This window comes from Pundamilia nyererei, unplaced genomic scaffold (genome assembly GCF_000239375.1).
Source record: "Pundamilia nyererei isolate P.nyererei 1_Seehausen unplaced genomic scaffold, PunNye1.0 scaffold00001, whole genome shotgun sequence".
NCBI classification, from domain to species: Eukaryota; Metazoa; Chordata; class Actinopteri; order Cichliformes; family Cichlidae; genus Pundamilia; species Pundamilia nyererei.
In genome coordinates this window covers 11,219,411-11,239,773 of record NW_005187402.1, presented here as the reverse complement: position 1 = coordinate 11,239,773, position 20,363 = coordinate 11,219,411, and the positions used below count along the sequence as shown (strand labels likewise).

General features: G+C 39.0%; 2 protein-coding genes across 5 annotated transcripts in view; both read left to right on the top strand.

The window, feature by feature from the left end:
- The window catches only part of pdgfrb (platelet-derived growth factor receptor, beta polypeptide), a 28,042-nt gene extending 22,931 nt beyond the window's left edge, over positions 1–5,111 (top strand). For both annotated transcript variants that reach the window (XM_005719868.2, XM_005719869.2), the window contains exons 20-23: positions 1,613–1,712; positions 1,809–1,914; positions 2,875–3,164; positions 3,970–5,111. In XM_005719868.2, the coding sequence (XP_005719925.1) occupies positions 1,613–1,712; positions 1,809–1,914; positions 2,875–3,164; positions 3,970–4,117 (644 nt within the window). In that variant the 3' untranslated portion in view covers positions 4,118–5,111. The remainder of the gene's footprint in view (positions 1–1,612; positions 1,713–1,808; positions 1,915–2,874; positions 3,165–3,969) is intronic.
- Positions 5,112–6,122: 1,011 nt separating this feature from the next.
- csf1ra (colony stimulating factor 1 receptor, a) lies at positions 6,123–17,359 on the top strand. Of its 3 annotated transcripts, none has more exons than XM_005719867.1 (22): positions 6,123–6,293; positions 6,654–6,716; positions 8,153–8,431; positions 8,545–8,832; positions 9,179–9,315; positions 9,412–9,577; positions 9,709–9,910; positions 10,244–10,359; positions 10,481–10,592; positions 10,738–10,937; positions 11,211–11,302; positions 11,434–11,560; positions 11,695–11,799; positions 11,967–12,077; positions 12,216–12,378; positions 12,458–12,549; positions 12,644–12,747; positions 13,980–14,102; positions 14,193–14,304; positions 14,386–14,485; positions 15,514–15,625; positions 15,927–17,359. In XM_005719867.1, the coding sequence occupies exons 2-22, from the start codon at positions 6,671–6,673 to the stop codon at positions 16,065–16,067; spliced, it is 2,928 nt and encodes a 975-aa protein (XP_005719924.1). In that variant the 5' UTR covers positions 6,123–6,293; positions 6,654–6,670; the 3' UTR covers positions 16,068–17,359. The 3 variants fall into 3 exon arrangements, with proteins under 3 accessions (XP_005719924.1, XP_013763903.1, XP_013763906.1); XM_013908449.1 differs by having other exon boundaries at positions 11,695–11,820; XM_013908452.1 differs by having other exon boundaries at positions 6,123–6,404; positions 11,695–11,820.
- The last annotated feature ends 3,004 nt before the right edge of the window (positions 17,360–20,363 follow it).

The window sequence follows — 20,363 nt, the reverse complement described above, 5'->3', positions numbered from 1 at the left end:
GTGTTTTTTTAAATATACATTTCAAACTATTTACAGAACAATCAGCTCTTCTGCATGAAATTTGATGCCACACAAATTATTTGTGCCACTCCAAAAAATAATTTCTGTCCACTATGAGATAAAGGAGAACAACAGCCTGATACCTGCAGGCCTGACAACAGGAGCTGTATCACTCCTGTAACACCTGTAGCATTCAGTATTCGCCTCATTGTTCTGACACACAACAAAACTATTGACTACACTACACACTAACTACACAAGATTTGCGCTAAACATTGCAAATCTCTCACATCTCAAAACACCTCCGTCACTCCTAAAACTTCCCTCTTCCTAAACATCTAAATTCAATGTTGCCATATCATTTTTTGATTTGTCGACATGGTACATTTTTCCACCAATAGGAAAGGGTGGGGTTTTTTGGTGTTGTTTTTGCTCACAGGCGGAGAATGCTTTCGAGCGTTTTCCTAATAAAACGCTGTTTTTACCGTTTCTTCCTGCAGTAAATATAAACAATGATAATATTCAGGAAGAAAACCAAACATTGCAGATATTTTTATCATAACTCTGGTTTTACGTGGCCTATCGACACAATTTAAAAACTAGTATAAAGTCCACACTCTAGTATAAAGTCCAAAACTAGTATAAAGTCCACACAACGTGTACAATCATCTGATTGTACACGTTGTCATTAACGTGGCTTCACTCCACATCAGCCACGCCGCTTTGCTAGCTAAAACACAGGTGTCGGCACATAAGGACGCTGTCATAGCCTGTCAACGACGTTGATTAGCTGCATATATACAAGTGTGAATTGCATTATAGGCTGGACTATGGGATAAGGGGTCATCGTTCTAATCCCATACGGGAGCAGCCAGTCGCTTACTGACTAACACTGCAAAACAGAATTGTTAGTGTATTAATCTTAATTTCAATTCAGGTTAGAACTCTCCTGGACTCTTTACAAACTTCTCTATCCTAAAGTGTAACCAATAAAGAGACATACAATTTCCATGTGACAGTAAAGGAGAGTATAGGAGGCCATGGCAAATCTTCTGTTCTATGTCTGATTGCAAGTACGTACCAGTTTCTTTGAAGCTTCATATGAGGTCAGTCTTCCAATTAGGCACAGTCAAGCTTTGAAATCAGCATTTCCTTACTCAGAGTATTGTGAGTTTTTTGTTGTTTGTTTTTAAGCATCCTTTCACCATTTTTTTTGAAAGTACCATAAAAACAAAGTTGAGAGTTTGTAGGATATGCACTTGTAAGCAAGAGTGGTGAAAACATACAATCCACTTTTGTAAGCGAGACACTTACGAAATTCTCTGTATTTCCTTGTCTAAATGTGAAATTAACTGGACTTTATGGGCCAATTTTTCTCACAGATCTGGGTCAGAATAAATACTTTACTTTACTGAAGTTGAAATAATAAGTCAGTGTTCTGCTTCTTGGAAAACCCATTAAATTCACTCAATGTCTCAGTGTCTCATAGGCTGAAACAATGTAATTCTGTGTGCAAGGTTGCATTATGTTGGATACAGATCTCAATTAGATTCCTAGCCTTTGCTTCTGATTTCTAAGTCAGCTTTTGAATGATCTCAAATGTTCTCTGCAGGAGGGACCCCCTACCCTGATTTGCCCATGAATGAATTATTCTACAGTGCTTTGAAGAGAGGCTACCGAATGGCCAAACCCACCCATGCCTCCGATGACGTGTGAGTCTCACTGTCACCTTGACATTTTCTTGCCTTTTCAACAACTTTTGAAAAGAAACACACTTATTTCCTTATTTCATGTTGCTCATGTTGCAGTTATGAGATTATGAAGAAATGCTGGGATGAAAAGTATGAGAAAAGGCCCGAGTTCTCATTTCTGGTCCACAGCGTGGGGAATATGCTGACAGACAGCTATAAAAAGGTACATAATAACACTTCCTAGTAGCTGGATGAGATATTGGCAAGCATTCAAGTACTTTACATTGGTGCAATTTCACAGTAATTTCACTTTAACCTTAAAATTGAACTGTAAAAAATTTGTAAAAAAACAAAAAACAAATTGTACTTCAGTTTTATGGTTATATTTTTATGCTTCTGCTTCAGCCAAACTCAGATGGAAATCTGGTGTTTTTTAAGTTCTTTTTCAGTCACCTTATGACATTAGCAATAATAGTTACTTGTTTTTTATTCTTTAAAATAAAGCAGTTCCACACTAAACCCTAACCCCTTCTTTTATTCAGTATTTGTATTACCTCCCACCAATACAGTGATTTAAATATATTTTTAAACTCTTTTACAGTCATTTACCATTAATACATATTTTATAAGTAACACATATTACATATGTTGCAAGTGTTTTCAGAAAGTGTTGGCAATATAACCTCAAAATGAAATCACAATATTTAAAAATCTTTCTAACAATTTTGATATTTGTCAGAATAGAAATACTGAATGATTTATTTAGTAATTTTTTATTTATTCCAGTAAGTAATAATAAGTAAATGAATGACATTTTCCATGTTTTTATTGCACTCATTATTATAATGAGCTAATGTCACCAATGCCACACTACCTACCTTGAAGTGTGAAGCAAGGTGCCAAAAGCAGGAGCATCATAGCGCAGTAGTTGCACTCCATATGACAGCTCTTCCTGTCAAATGGAGTGCAACTAGTGACTTGGAGACTATTGATGTAGCTCTCTTTTGAATATATTAAATCATCATCAGAGGTTAAAGAAATTACCCCTTCCTGAGTTTAGGTTTGTCACAGTCAATAAAAAACACAAGTAATTTCACTAAAATGCTCATCATCATTCTTCTTACAAGCTCATCAGACTGCTCCTACGCTGTTAAGGTAATCAAACTCTCTCTCCTGACAACAGAGATACAACCAAGCCAACGAAAACTTCACGAAGAGTGACCACCCGGCAGTCGCCCGCACCAAACCTCGGCTGACCTCACCCTTTCCAATCGCCAACCCAGCATTTGGCACCCCATCTCCTGTCACACTCCAATCTCCACTGGATGCCTACAACCAAAACTCAAGGCCTAGACAAGACTTCAGACAAGAGGCACAGGAAGTCATACCGTCGTACAACGAGTACATCATTCCCATTCCGGACCCGAAGCCAGAAGACGCTTTCACTGACGTGCCATCGGAAAGTCCTGGAAGGTACAGAGTCACTGAAAGGATGCTGCAAATGTGTGCCAAGAGCAGGGATTGAGCAGGGATTGAAACTTGATTGAATTCGTGTTTGCTTAACCCAAGCAGTTTTTTCATCCAAACACCCACTCATCCAGATGTTGAGCTGAAACAATAGCCGTATTATGGAGAAGTGTTTTTACTGCTTAGATAAACACACACTCAGCATTAATGAGAAAATGAATGTTTGAACCACCAAAGTTTTAGTTTTAGTCACATTTAACTTGAACATAGATCACTCCCAGTTTGGGAGTGATCCAAACCAGTGATGTAAATCTTTTTGTTTTATATTTGAAGTCTTACCTTGTAACCTTTGTCCAAGATCACTGACACAGATCACTGATTTTTTTTAGATCATATTTGGTAATAAAAACCAAATAAACATCCACCATTTAGCTGGCATATGAAAATAATATATACGGATATAATAAGACAGCTAGCACCTTGGGCTTTTATACCACCAATATATGTTTTGGTGGTTTTTATGAACCTTTGTCAGTGCGCCCCAGGGTGGCTGTGGCTACAACGTAGCTTGCCATCACCAGTGTGTGAATGTGTGTGTGAATGGGTGGATGACTGGATATGTAAAGCGCTTTGGGGTCCTTAGGGACTAGTAAAGCGCTATATAAATACAGGCCATTTACCATTTAGTTTTTATGAACAAGTTCATGTTGAAATACTTCATCTAGAACAACACCTCAAAAAGAGCCGTCTGTGTACGACTTTGTGATTAAATGCACTGTGTGAACTTGTGAATGGTTTTTTTCACCTTCAGCTCTGTAGTTGTGGGGGAGGAGACCGACTCCATGTCTCAGGACACTGCTGACACCCTTCCAGAGGAGGACCGGCTGGAAGAGACCAGCGAGAGAGACGCTCTGTTGGGCTCCTCCGGGACACCCGAGGTAGAAGACAGCTTCCTGTAGCCAGATGTAGGAGCCCAGAGGAAACAGATTTCCTTTCTGGGGCTGAAAAGGGAACGTGAATAAACTAAAATGTAGCAAAGTAGAGACTGAGATGGAAATCTCTGTATTTTCACTAAGCACACAGAAAGTTTCTTCTTTTGTTTTTTAACTACAAGTAGTTAACTACAAAATTGTCTTCTGTCATTCGGTTGTATTAGGAAATTTGCTACAAATTAATGCGGTACCCTCCTCACAATTTACACTTAGTTTACAACGTGTAGTGAGGCTTATGAGGCCTTATTAAATAAGTGCTTTATCTTTTAGATAACTAATCAACAACTGTTCCCCATATTCACTGTTCAAAAGTAGGCTGCATTTCCTTTTTTTAAAAAGTACGAAATCATTGACACAATATTGTGAGAAAACCTCGAATCCATTTTTCTGTGTAGGATTCGTCCACGTTGCAACAGGCTTAAGTGGCCGATTGAAGCCAACTAGACTTCTATTTAGGTTTCTGAAGACATTTCACCTCTCATCTGAAAGGCTCCTTGGAGGTAGTCCTAAGAGTTGCTCACCCACCCTGTTATCATGTAAGTTCTTAGGATCACCAGACCCAAGGCATGGGTCAAAGTGTGAGTTTCACCCATGTTTCCCTAATGACTCACATGATGAGGACCACCTACAGATGACAATCAGGCGTGAGGTTAAAGACCTGCTAGCCCACATCAGGGTTTTTAGAGCTAAAGAGGCTTTTCAGGTAAGAGGTTAAACATCCTCAAGAACCTGAAAAGAAGTTAATTTGCCTTTAAATGACAAGTTCGACAACATGACAACATTTTGTCCTAAAGCATGATCAGATGTGAAATGGCGATATATAAATGAAAACCTTACCTTGGGTACAGTCAAGAGGACTAATCGTAGTAAATACAAACAGGTTCCACATGCACTGTTTTAATGTGAGATATACTTTATTTTTTAGTTTAATATGCCACAGCGTCTGTGTTTTTTATTTGTGTATTTTGAATATTATCTTGTATGTGATGTGTGTGTATAAAAACTTTTGGGAGTTTTTTTTGTCCTGTATGCTTAACTCATAGTTCTGTGCCAGATTTGCACTTTATGTAGAAAATGTGGATATTCATAACAAAAAAATAATTTCAATTATGTGAAAGTTACATCGCAGCAACTGGGGATCTAATGTTAGAGTGATTATGATATGCAGTTTCTGTGACTCTCAAGTGAAAACAATAAATACAGCATATCACTGCCTTAGCACAAGATGGCACAGATGAGTGCCTTTGTATAGACTGATTGTTGTCTCGGGCTGTTGTTGCTTGCATATGAAGGGCTGCTGCTCAAGAAATAGATAGCCATAAATATGTACACATGAAAAAAATCTAAAAAAAAAAAATACCTGTAGTCTTCTGTTGCTTTGGATAACACTAACTGTGTTTCAACGTAATTCACCACTTAAAGGAAGAACACGTCTTTTTATGTCCTGTAGCCTTTCTTACTCTATGTAAAATGCACAAGATCACTGTTATCACAAGCTATGGTACCAAAGCTCTTCTTAACGTTTACAAATGTATTTTTTATATGTGTCATTTTCTATGTTGTAAATGTGACAATAAAGTGTATAATCGTAGCATTGCTTGGATAACTGGTGTTTTCTTTGGTGTCTCTCACTGTCATTTCTGCTGTTAATGCAACTCAAGCACATTAAAAAAAGGAAAACTTTCTGTAATATTTCTGTGATTTAATTTTCTCACTCTCCATTTTCACAGTTTATTACCGAGCTGAATTTCTAAGCCTGATGCATGTCCAAAGTTCAGCGGAAATGAAGATGATTGGTCTCACCTCTGCGGATGTTTCGATATTATTGTGCCTTTCAGAGGCCAATTGACACTGCCTCATTAATTTGTTGAGCATGATATGCTGACTGCCCCCCCCACCCCCAACACGTCGCCTCTCTCTCTCACACACACACACACACATTGTTCCTCCACCCCTCTACCACTTGCTCTCAAGACAACTTTCTGTTTGCTGTGTGACTTGTGGCAAAAAGCCTGTAAACAAGAAAGAAGAAGGAGCGCGGAGACGCACAGAAAGGGAACGAGGAACTCAGCTGTGTCAGCTCTGGATGCTGGAAACTTCTGACTCAGGGAAGTTATTAGATCCAAGCTGAAGACATCTGCAGGTGAAAACACTGGAAAGAAATATGGGCTGCTTCTATAATTCATAATTCTGTGTTTCAAGTTAGAGTGACTCTTTACTTTTAATACATGCACCAATGAAATTCTTTCTCGGGGTATGTCATTCTTTAATTGTTTTTATGATCTCAAGTTTTAATATTTCAATTCTGGTTTTATTACACTGGTAATAATAATGGAAACAGTTTGTTCAGTGTTTTTCTTGATCATTCAGAAAGAAGTAAAAGATGAAATTCAGTGATAGCAACAGTTGCTTCTTTGGGGGGGTTTGTTTTTAAGCTCGCACCCATCACTACAAATCAGGTTTTTTCTTCCTGCGCTAATAAGTAACAATGTTTAAACTCCAGGTCTGAGTTGATCAAGGATGTTGTCCTACCTTATGCTGTGGCTTGTGGCCTCCACTGCTTCAGGTAAGCTCTGAAAAGCAACAATTTCAATTGCTGTGATTTTGCCCCCTTACATCAGATGTTTGCTTTTCGTTTTTGTCTTGTTTTTGAAAACTAATGTGGACTTACATGTTAAAAGCACAATTTGTTAGATGTGAAAGATGACTGGGTAAAGCACGTAACTGTCACATTCCCCGATAGACTTAAAGAATGAAAAGTACTGTGTGAGTAAAGTTTGTGTAACACTAAAAGATTAAGTTAGTGAAATCAAATTAAATGTGATTACAGAAAATAGCATTCATCTGTTTATGTTTTTAAATGTGAGATGTAAACATGTCAACAACATACTCATCATATTTGGAGTGATGCACTCGTACTCGCAGCAGAGAAGAGCTGACAGTCTTCTCAGCTGTTGATTTTCTTCAGTTTTGGGGGTTTAGGGTTGTTCTTGTGATAATATTTAACATCGCAAATATGAGTAGTACCCGACAGCCATCCAATTGCAATTTCATTTATTTGCATTTTAATAGATAAAAGCATCTGTTGTTTCGCTGAGTTCGGTCTGAATGAATTAGCTTTGCTTTCTGGTTGATTATTGTATAACGTTTATATTGGGTCATATTGAGGTTGCATGAATAGCTCTTTTAAACAGCTGAAGGACTTTGGGGCAAAGGTAGCTGTTTACACTGCTGAGCAGGACATCAGAAATAAAATGCTGGCTTCACATGACATTTAATTTTCAGTGTCTTACATTGTGCTATGTGGCGAATACAAAATGCTGAACGTGGAATCTCAGTTCTGCTTCAAGATTCAACACGCACTGTAAGAAAGGCCGAATGGAAAATTTTATGACCTCTAACTGGAAAGACGTCTCAGCTTCTCCAGTGTCAGTAATTTGGCGTTATGCACTATCCAGTTTTTAAAAACGTCCAGATTCTCACCAAAGTAATCAAAGAAATCAGTGTTCTTTGTTGCAAAAAAATATGCTTTATTAACCCCTCAGGGTTTGGCCCATTACACGAAATCCCTTCCTCAGAAATGGCTAATAAATATTTCTCCGCTCTCATGTGTTTAAAATTCTTAAATGTGTCTCTAGTTTTATTTTTGATGTCAAAGGCAAAGGGTCTAAGCAAAAATTACAGCAGTAATATTTGAAGTTTCCCATAGTAACTGTTTTTTTTACCCCCACTGTTGAGATATAACAACAATGTGAAAAGCAGAAGTATCAAGTATAGATGGAGCCAAGAGTCTTCAATCTGTTTCCTGAATCATACTCTTAAAATAATTCTGAGTCACAGAGCAGATGAGATAATGAAATGGCGAGAACAAAAATAATATGCAACACAAAAAAATAAATAAATAAAAACCCTCAGAGACCATCAGGAACAAATTCAGTTCATTAAATCGTTTTACCCTATTTTTCTATGTCATTTTAATTTGTGCCATTTTCTTATTTTTAGCTGAGTGGAGGCGTCCAGTGATCAAGTTAAACTCCAAGGTGGTTAAGAGCGCTGAGGTGGTGGTCAGAGCTGGAAGACCTCTGGATCTGAGGTGTGAGGGTGAAGCGCCTGTAATCTGGCAAACCAGACTACCCAAACACAGACGCTACATATCCAGGGGCAATGGGACTGTCCGTACTTTTAAAGTCGAACGTCCCACCGCAGAATTCACTGGAACGTACAAGTGTTATTACACCAGCGGGTCCCATCGTGAGTCCTCGGTGTATGTGTATGTAAAAGGTGAGCTTCTGTTGTTCTGCTGTAAGCTTCCTGAAGTTTGTGCTTAGCTGGATGTTTATTAGTGTTCAGGCTAAGTTTCGCATTAGTTAATTGTTTGAAAATCCTTCTTCCAGATCCAAGTCATGTTTTCTGGACCAGCAGCACATCCCTGCAGGTGGTAGCGAAGGAGGGTGAGAGCTACCTGCTGCCCTGCCTACTGACCAACCCAGAAGCTACAGACATAAGCCTGCGCATGAACAATGGCACTTCTGTGCCACCAGGAATGAACTTTACCATCTTCAGAGACCGTGGCATTCTCATCCACAGCCTTCACCCCAGCTTTAATGCTGACTACACCTGCACAGCCAGGGTCAACGGAGTGGAGATGACTTCTAAGGCCTTTTCCATCAATGTCATTCAGAGTGAGAAAAATAATTTCCCAAAGCTTTTTTTTTTTTTTAGAATTCCTCTAAACTGAAACTTGTCTGGGGTGGCTGTAACTCAGGAGGTAGAGCAGGTGGTTCAGTCACTGGCTGCTTCTTTCTCTGGTCTGCATGCCTAAGTATCCTTGGGCAAGATGCTCAACCCAAGTTGCTCTCTGATGCGTTTATAGGATTTGAATATGTGTGAATATTAGATAGAAAGCACTTAGGTGTAGAAAAATGTGCTTTGAGTGCTCAAGTAGGCACTCAAACACAAATATAAGAATCAGCCCATTACCACTTGTGTCTATTTTGACATTTGGGTATGATTTTTCTCTTTTTCTAGAGCTCCGTTTCCCTCCATACATCTTCTTGGAGACAGAGGAATATGTACGCATAGTTGGGGAAGAACTCAAGATCCCATGCACAACACACAATCCCAACTTCTACTACAACGTCACCTGGAAATACACAACCAAATCAGTCAGTACAAGATATTTCTACGTTTTACAGTGATACTAATCAAAATTTTCATTTTTTCTTTTTCTTCTTTAAACATCTTTATGTATTTGTCTTCAGGTCCCAAAAATCACTGAGATAGTTCGCTCCAATGGTGAAAATCGCCTGGACATAGAGAGCACACTGACTATCGCTGCTGTGAACCTGGCAGACACAGGAAACATCTCCTGCATCGGTTCTAACGAAGCAGGGGTGAACACTTCGACCACATACCTGCTGGTTGTGGGTAAGCCACAAAAAAACACCCAACAGCTAAAACCTCTTGGAATTTATAAAGAAGAGCCTAAAGTGTTCTCTTTATAAACTGTTTAATGATTTCAATAAACTAAAATGTTTGTCTCTTCATTGTTTGAGCAGACAAGCCTTACATCAGATTATCACCCCAGCTGTCGCCTAAGCTGGCCCACAAGGGCCTCTCGGTCGAGGTGAACGAGGGAGACGATCTGGAGCTCAGCGTGCTCATCGAAGCATACCCCCACATCACAAAGCACAGATGGGACACGCCGACATCTCTCAACACAGCCACACAGGAGAGCAAGCTCATCCGATACAACAACAGGTGGACTAAAATAGCTTCATGGGAAAGAAACGTGCAATACCCCTACTCATCATTCTGGTATCTCAGCAGTACAGTTAGAAAAGTGCGAAAATCAAGTGTACTACAGGAAGAGGAAGTTTTACTAAATTTGAGATTTGCTGTCCTTGCATTCTGTGTAAATCTGACCAGGTCATTATATTTCCTCAGGTCATGAAACTCAAAGAGGGAAGAGTGCTGTTCTCTTTTTATTTCTCCAATGATGCATAGGAGCTGTCTGAATTCAAGACACCAAATTAGTCACTTCTGGTTCTGTAGATATTCCTCTTTTTCACCATTTATTTATTTTTGTTTTAGATACCATGCTATTCTGCAGCTGAAAAGAATGAATATACAGGAGCAGGGCCAGTACACCTTCTATGCTCAGAGTGAAATGACCAACGCATCCATCACATTTCAAGTCCAGATGTATCGTACGTGACAGAAACACAAACTAACATCGTTGAATTTTTTTCTTTGTCAACTGGTCGTATATCTCGATTATTCGCTGTTGACTAATTATTGTTTTTCCCCCTCATTTCTTCCCACTGGCAGAGAGACCAATTGCTGTCGTGAAATGGGAAAATGTAACCACACTTACTTGCACTTCGCATGGCTATCCTCCTCCCAGAATCCTCTGGTATCAGTGTTTTGGAATCCGACCCACGTAAGTATAACTGCGCATAAAAGACCTCACCCAGTCTCTGACCCTCTGAATGAACACAAACTGTAGTGATTTTAGTGATTTCTCTCTGAGATAAGGTTAAGCACTGACGTTTCTGTCAGTTTATTGCCTTTCTCTATCTGTGCAGGTGCAATGAAAACAATACTGGACTGCAGCTGGCAATCCCTCTCCGAGCTCCTACAGTGGAGGTCCAGAGGGAGGAGTACGGGGCTGTGGAAGTGGAAAGCGTCCTCACTGTGGCGTTTTCCAACAGGAGGATGACAGTTGAGTGTGTGGCTTTCAACCTCGCTGGCGTCAGCAGTGACACTCTTGCTGTGAACGTTAACGGTGAGCACTCGATCATATGTCCATTTTAAGGCTGCTCTCTAAATTTCTAATTTCTCTAGAGTACCATTACTGGATGTGGTTCAGATCTAATCTAATGTTTCTTTCATGGAAAGAAAAAAAAATGTTATTTCTCTTCTTTTCTGAGCATGGTTATTAATTATCCTCAATAAATATGCAAGTGCTAGATAAATTCTGTTTAAGGACATCAGCTTGTATGTCACACAGCCAGTCTTAATGAGGTTAACTCACATTGAAATCTCTCTCTATGAACAGACTGGCCCTTTACTTCCCTTCTGATTGGAGCGGCAGCGATTTTGACCATCCTTCTTGTGCTCCTCATTTTCCTGTTTTACAAATACAAGCAGGTAGGTTGAGTCAATTCTTTAAAAATAACATCGCAAAATAAACTGTAAGAAGCATCTCCAACATCCAAATATGACGCCCAAAAACATTTATGAAAGCAGTTACTCCATTCTTTACTGACTTTATTTTTAAGAAACCGAGGTATGAGATCCGCTGGAAGATCATTGAGGCGAGAGATGGGAACAATTACACCTTCATTGACCCCACGCAGCTGCCCTACAATGAAAAGTGGGAGTTCCCTAGAGACAAGCTCAAATTAGGTGTGCAACGTGTTTGTCAAATTGACTAAATTCTCATTATATTACATCAAAATAATAATAATTGAATATTTGATTGTAAATTGCAGACTAGGTTGAAGTCAAAATGCTCCTCTGTGTATTTTCTCTACAAACAGGGAAGATCCTGGGTGCAGGCGCATTTGGAAAAGTTGTTGAGGCCACTGCTTATGGAATGGGAAAGGAAGACAATGTGATGCGTGTAGCTGTGAAAATGTTAAAAGGTTTGGATCCACTGTTGCACTGTGAGTTTTTTTTGAGTTGAGCGTGACAGATCTTTCATGGAAAATAGGGCCTAACTGAGAGGTTATTGTCCACATGAGCAAGTCAGACTGACTCTGTGTAAAAGACATTATATTTAGACCTCTGAAGAAAAAACCTGTTTCTGCAGCCCGTGCCCATTCAGATGAGAGGGAGGCTCTAATGTCTGAACTGAAGATCTTGAGTCACCTGGGACACCACCAGAACATCGTCAACCTACTTGGAGCCTGCACCTATGGAGGTCAGAGAACGCAGATGAAACAGAAATACTGCAAAAACTTGTGTTAAAATTAGAAGTCATCCATATCATGGAAAATCCTGTTTAACTAAGCATGCAAGCTCATTTCAACGGTCATAAGATAGCGGGTTTCCTCATCAGGTCCAGTGCTTGTGATCACTGAGTACTGCAGCCTCGGCGACCTCCTGAACTTCCTTCGCCAGAAGGCAGAGACATTTGTGAACTTTGTCATGAATATTCCCGACATCATGGAAAATTCTACCGACTACAAGAACATCTGCAATCAGAAGCAGTTCATTCGAAGGTACATCAGCAAACACACTTAATGAAAGAGGACATGTGAAATGTATCCAAGCACTGATATCTCTGTTTACTTTTAACAGCGATAGCGGGATCTCCAGTGAAACCTCGAGCACCTACTTGGAGATGAGACCCAGCCGCTTAGCAGAGTTGCCAACTGTGGAATCATCTGAAGGTAAGCTCGTCATCAGCCTGAGGTTTAAATTGTTGAAAATGATCAGATCAGTGTGCTGATCGCAGGATTTTATTCCTATCTGATTCTTTTCTAGACCTTGTCTGTGAGGAGAGTGGTGACTGGCCGCTGGATATTGATGACCTGCTCAGATTTTCCTTCCAAGTAGCTCAGGGCCTCGACTTTTTGGCCAGGAAAAATGTGAGTTTAACACTCCATTAACAAATTAGAAATTTGACGCTTTCTGGTTTGTGAATAAGAACAGAATGTGATTCACAAATTGTTACAGCACCGCATTTAATTTGAAATAGTACAACACAACAATGCTGAAACTTTGTTGTTTTTTTATATGACAAATTATTTCATGATTTCAATTTCATACCAGAGACCAAAAAAATCATGCATTGGAAAGCAGGATGGATGTGAGGTTAACTGGTCAGAGGGCCCGGTGGCGCCAGTGTCCGGCAGCCTCGCCTCTGTCAGTGCGCCCCAGGGTCGCGCTGGCTACAATGTAGCTTGCCATCACCAGTGTGTGAATGTGTGTGTGAATGGGTGGATGACTGGATATGTAAAGCGCTTTGGGGTCCTTAGGGACTAGTAAAGCGCTATATAAATACAGGCCATTTAACTGACCGCAGGTGTAACATGATTTCATTAAGAAGCTTCCAGGTAAGGCTCGGACTTTTAGAAGTAACAATGTGGAGAGCGTCACCCCGGGCAAACAGTTTAGGATAATGTTTCTCTGTTTAATATTGCAGATGATGTAGATAGTAGATTATCTAAGATACATAATGTCATTATAAAAATCATACAAGGAGCAATGGCTGATCTTTAATCCGTAAGTGACATTCCAATAAAAATAGACAACGAAGAGGAACTGTGGTTTGGCTAATTTAAAAATCTTTATGGGAACAGGGGGAGCTTTAAATGGACATAAAAATGCAAACCCACATTATGCATGTATTGCTGGAGTGTGGCTCCATAGCAAGAATTATGAATATGGGGCATTATCTGATTTAAAAAAAAAATGTGACAAAGAATGCATTTGAAATCTTTTATCTCATAAGGTGAGACAACCTGCTGTGACCAGTCCCCTTTCCATGTTTTTAAAGCTGATATCAAAATCATATATTTCTTTCAGTTTTAAAATCTTTTTTATTTCCTTTTTGCTGTTTAAAAAAAAAGGGGTCTTAATGTCTTACAAAAACATTGCTTTCAGCTTTCATTTGTTTTTACACAGCGTCCCTGTGTGTTAAACCACTCCTCTGGGCTTATGATGGGTATTTCCCATCACATATTTAGTCATAGTTTGACGTTGTACATTTCTTAATGGAGATCTTTCGTTCTAAATTAAGCCTTCCACTGATCTTATTGTCTTTCACTGGGCAAAGCTCTACAAGCAGAAACAAACTGTGTGAAATGTGTGTGTGCAGTGTATTCACAGAGATGTGGCTGCGAGGAATGTGCTCCTGACCAGTCGCAGAGAGGCAAAGATCTGTGACTTCGGTCTGGCACGGGACATCATGAATGACTCCAACTATGTGGTGAAAGGCAATGTAAGCATTTGATCTGATAAGAGCTAAATATTGCTTACATGGTATCCACTGCAAATCACTTAATTTGTTTGTGTGTTGTTTTGTGCAAAGGCACGTCTGCCAGTGAAGTGGATGGCTCCCGAGAGCATCTTTGACTGCGTGTACACCGTTCAGAGTGACGTCTGGTCCTATGGCATCCTCTTGTGGGAGATCTTCTCTTTAGGTAAGAATGCGTAAACATGTGATCTGTGCTTGTATTTATTTCATGGGTTGGTGCTGAAAATCACATGTTATTCACTACTAGGCAAAAGCCCCTACCCCAGCATGGCTGTGGACACTAGGTTCTACAAGATGGTGAAGCGTGGCTACCAGATGTCCCAACCAGACTTTGCTCCACCTGAAATGTAAGTTTGACACTTCAGCAGCATGGCTCATTCAGGGATGAGTCACTGCTTCCCCTTTTTCTCAAACACTTTATTTTGTCTGAGGCTCTTATCCTGCTAACCATCACCTGATTATCAGTTGAGTTTTACGGGCGTATCAAGTGACTATCAGCAGAGTTTTTACGACTGATACAATGACAAATAATCCAATTAAAGGCCTTCGTATCAGCTCCTGACACGTAGTTAAGCAATAGTAGGAGTAATACTATGGTTATGCTTACTAACCAGTGAGATCAGCTGATAACATGCGGTGACTTTTGACTAGTAATAGGTTAATTTAATATAACAGACTTATTAATGTAGCTGATTGTGAATAGGCGCTAGCCTCCCAAAGTTCAAACAGTCTGCTTTCTAAATGGTCTTTATGAATGAACAAAGATCCTATTTTTTCCCCTTCCTGCAGTCTCGCGGGCTATCTGACATCTGAAATAACCGACAGATGAGATAACCTCATAATGCACTTCCATTATTCATGAATTTCATTTGCTTTTGAGTTCTCCCTTGACCTCAAACCTAAAACTAAATAAGTCCAAACTCCAAACTTTGCAAGCCATCGAAATTTAAAAAAAAAAAAAAGATTTTATTTTTTTGCGATACAGCCCTAACATCTGTGTGTGCTGATTTGCCATGGCATGTCACACTAGCCAGGAATAAATGTGCTGTGGAAATAGCCTGAATCTGAGTCAGGGCCAATTCATTTCTTGTTCTGCTGTGAGTCAGGCCTCAGTTCTGCCTGTTAGCCACATGATCTCAAAGCTAGAGAGCCATGTAACTGCTATTTCATGGCAACTAAATGGAACTGGAGGGGCAGGGGTCCTTATAAACAAGTCTGTCTTTTTTTTTTAACTGCGTCACCGCCTCCATAAGCCTCTCCTTATTCATCTAACTCGGCTTTACACCACACAGTCTGAGGAGTGAAAATAAGAGTGCAAAACCCCTTTAATGTACACCATGAATTGTTTCTCTGAAAGAACTCTTTTTGATTTCAGCTACGGTATCATGAAGATGTGCTGGAATCTGGAGCCAACAGAGCGTCCCACCTTCAGCAAAATCTGTCACATGATTCAAAGGCTACTTGGGGACCAACCTGAGCAGGGACAGGTGAGTTAGTCTGCATGCGCAGTGTGGGAGAAAGCACCCAGGGAGAAAAACATGTGGCGGCCCGGCCAAGATGACCTCGGGAAACCCTGTTTCTTTTAATTTAATGCTCCTTAAGAGACAGCAAATTTAGTTGTGAAGTCCAAGACCAATTACACGATTTAGATTCTTTGCGATAATGTCTGTTTGGGTGTTGTTCCAACTGAAGATACTCACAATGCCACTATTTATGTCAGTCTAAAATATAAACTTTGTAATCATGTTTTGTATAACTCTCACCATCTTGATGATACCTCTTCCGCAGTTAATGTACCAGAATGTGCAGGAGCAGGTCACGGAGGGTGAAGGGTGTGACGAGTGCTTCGACAGCCCCTGTGACCAGTCTTGTGACCACCAAGAAGAAGAGCAGCCTCTGATGAAGACCAACAACTACCAGTTTTGTTGAAAGGCCTTACGCTCAAATCAATCAGCAAACCAATCACTCTTCAACAAGGATCAGAAAACTGGCATGATCTCTAGTTTGCAGCTTGTTTCAATTGCCGGAGAGTCGTCTTATCAGCTATTTTTTGCCTGTCGTGCCTGCTCTCCAGACAGACGAGCAGCTGCGGCAAGCATGTGACCTGCCTCTTTTGCATGCGATCCATGACTAGAAATTGCCACGTCTAAAATGAAAGGAGGAAACAATGTCAACAAGTCACACAAGGTATCAAAGGGTAGTTTATTCTAAAGATTGCTCCATGGCAGACTGTTTATTAGCCCTTCTTCTGTTCTCTATTTGAGGTCAAATCTGTCAGTTTTTCCAAGCAAGAATCCGCCTGATTCTTTTGTTTTATTCTTGTGAGTGTGCTCTTAATTATCTATTGCACACCATGTTTATTATACTTTTTATTACCGCCAAAGGAGACTCAGAATTATGTGTTCTTCCATCAGGATCACTGTCTTTCATTATTTTGGGGGGTACAACAGTCGGAAACACAGAATTAAAACAATGAGAGCCTTTCTTCTCTCCAGACAACTTGTGTTATATTAATTATAATCAAAAAATATAAAGCGCTCAAGTTTTTCCCTTGATTAAAACATGCTAAAGGATCCAAAGAGGAGGCAGATAATGAGTGCAGTGTTTTCCTCGCTGGGCTTTGGTCACAGCTGTATTTCTTGTGACACACTTGCAGTAGCTGTTAGTGGGTTGCAGCATGTGATTGTTCGACTTCAATCTAATTAGTCAGCGTGGTTTTAGAACAAGGAGTACGACTGAGCTGAGCAGGGAAATCAGTAGATGTCTTATGGAGCAAAAGAACAATGTTTGGTGTTTGGGGTTGATGGGGTTAGCAGGGTGCAGCTGAATCTTGTACTTTCCTGTAGCATTAGATGATAAGTTTCGTGCACATGTGTATGTAGCAGTCAGCCTACACTGCCAAATGTATGAAGATTATATGATCATATAAATATATATATATATAAGCTATACGAGAGACACAGACTGCCAATTTCTGTGACTTTGGCTACTTTAAATGTGCTTGTATCTGAATGAAACAGAAGTGAGATGTCGAATAATGTACATATAACACATGAATCAAGAATGATCTTTATTTTCACTGAGAAGAGAAACATGAATATCTCATAGATGTGTTATGTCTCGTTTTTTTCTTTTGTGCAGATGAGACAATCAACAAAAAAGCTGCAAATTAAGTTGTTGCATAACTGCAGAGGCGTTCATTAAAAGATTTATCACCGAAACTCTGTGTTTCAATGTAAAGTTTTATATTATCCAACTGAAATGTTGTATTTTACACCATTTTTTTTCTTAGTTGTTCCTAACTGTGCCGACAGAAACTGTTTCCTTCGTGTTCTTCTCTCCTCGCTTCCTGTTTTTATTGGATAACATCCAGTCCACATTTCCCACAGTGTCTGTCAACAATTGCGCAACTCTAAAATCTTTATAGGGAAGTAATAATCCGGCTTCAGTTTCTATGTCAGTCTGGACTCTTTTCCTTCTCCGTGTGGGTTCAGTTAGAAACCTATTTCATTCTCTATCAGTTTCAGACACTTTTCAGGAACTATCTTGCTCTACTTTATCAGGTGCTGAAATTTGCTCTATCAAGAAGCTGAGATATTACTGATTTTGAGCAAAGCATGATCATCGTCACTATCGTCACTGGGTTGTACTCTTTTTGTCAGCTGCTGTGTGTAAAACTTTAAAAGAATCTACTCTCATATATGTGACGTGCGTTCTTACTGTGGCTTGAAACATATGACAAACTGTAAAGTATCTGTTTTGTCCACTCAAATTGTTCCTACTTTATTTTAAATGAATATAAATGTTTTATCAAGAAGCTGGTTCAGATTTGAATCTTATTTCTCATGAAAAACGTGAAAGTCGTGGAGTAAATAACAGTACTTCTGTTTACATTTTAGCTTTTAAACATTTGCTGGGACTTCATAGATGCTTCTCTTCATGCCTTGATTACAACAGGAAGTTCATGCGCGTAATGAGGTTCATAATTTGCTGGAAAAAATTGCGGCAATTTTTCTACACAGTCACCCATTTTCTCAGAATTGACTGGACAATTTATTGACAGGGTGTTATTAAAAAAAAAAAAGAAGCAGACTTAATATCTGTTGATTCCAAGTGTCAAATTTGAATTTTATAGTTTTTCATTGTAATTTTAAATGTGATACTCAAAGAGATCTCAGTGTGAAGAACGACATCATTATACTGGGAAAAAAAATGAAGAGAAAGAGTAAAAGCTTTAGGAGTGTCCAAAGCAACAGGAATGAATGCAATGACCAGCTCAGCAACACCAACAGGCCTGAAAGACCTCAGAGGACAACTCAAGTGCATGAAGATCTTCACAAGATCTAACTAAAGGAAGTCCTGAGTCAGAAGAAGTCACATTGTTTTCAAGCTCTGCAATTATGAGTGGAAATAGAGGTTTTACACCAACATACAGTATACTTAAAAAAGTTTAAGGTCGAGATATATTTGTTCGTTCATTTTTTAATTGCACTTTCATGAACTTTAACGTCTAATGTGTTAACTGTGCCTGTAGAGTTTGACATGTCACGCTTTTAATTCTTGCAGTTTCTCTGACCTTGGGGTGAACTGACTCTTGGGAATACTGCCAACTGTTTTAAAGCTTCTTTTTTTTCATGATCTTTCTCACTGTAGAATGATGAACTTCAAATTGGTCCCAGATTACAATTATAATCATTCTCTGATGAATAGCAACAGCTGCTCCTTTAACATCATTGCTGAAGTCTAAAGCCTGATGTCCTTAATGGCATTGCGTTAACACTTGAATGTGTCAACCAAGCCAATACTTTTATAGAAGTGCTCACACTAATGCTAAGGAGGTGAATCAGGTGCATCTGATCATCAGCACCTTGCTGCTAAAAAATAAATAAATAAATAAATGAATAAAAAATAAATTAAATGAATGTAAATTTTTTAAAAACACAATAAAGGTCAGGTTATACCAGGGGTGTCAAACACAAGTTCCTGGGGCCAGAATCGGCCCGGCAAAGGCTCCGATCTAGCCCCCTGGATAACTTTGGAAAATGTGAGGGAAGGCGTTAATTTTGGACTTCTAACTACATTTATGTATATGTAATATCTTATACAGCTTTGGATATTTATTTTAAATAAAAACTTCCTCATGGCTTCCTCAAACTTCCTCATATTACATTAAAGTAATTTTGTAATAGATAAAAAAGGAAATCACAAAAAAGTTCATTTTTTCCCCCAAAAATCTACCGAAATGTGTGTTTTTTAATGAATCCATAATAATAATACTAAAAAATTAATTCACATTATCTGTGAATTAACAAAATCTTTCAATTTTATAGTTTCTGGGCATTCTTGAAAATAAGCTAGCACAACTTTTTTCTGTAATTTTATACATTTATTTCTTGCAATTTAACTCCAAAGAGTCATGCAGATGGAGTTCATTTACTTCAGCAGCATTTCTTTATCATGCAGGGGAAAAAAATATATGGTTGAACTTGCACTTCTTTTTCTAATGTTAAAGAGGACATGAAACACTACACATATCGAGGCTAACACACATTGTGGAGCGCTGCTCTCAAAAACTGAAATAGTTGTAAGTAAGTAAGTAAGTAAGTAAACTTTATTTATTAAGCGCTTTTCACAGACAGACAATCACAAAGCGCTGTACACAAATATTAAAATATTAAAATAAACAATAAAATCATTAGACATTATATACAATGTAAAAGATCAAATGTAAATAATGTAAAAAATATAAAATATGTAGATCAACAAAAGGTTTGTTTGAACAGAAGAGTTTTTAACTGTTTTTTAAAAGAATCCACAGAGTCAAGCAAACGTAATTGTAGTGGTAAACTGTTCCACAGCCTTGGTGCAACAGACTGAAAGGCTCTGTCCCCTTTTGTCTTCAGTAGTGTACGGGGAACAACTAAGAGACTCTGAGTCTGTGAGCGGAGATGACGAGCAGCAGTGTATTTTATAAGAAGCTTGGATAAGTAATCTGAGCCTGGCCATTTAGTGCTCTGTATGTTAAAACAAGAATTTTAAAGCGAATTCTAAACTATATTGGGAGCCAATGTAAAGAATATAAGATGGGAGTGATGTGAACACGCTTGGTAGAGCGAGTTAGTAGTCTGGCTGCTGCGTTTTGTATTGTCTGGAGGCGAGAGAGAGATGATTTATCCAAGCTAGTAAACAGGGAATTACAGTAATCTAAGCGTGATGACACAAATG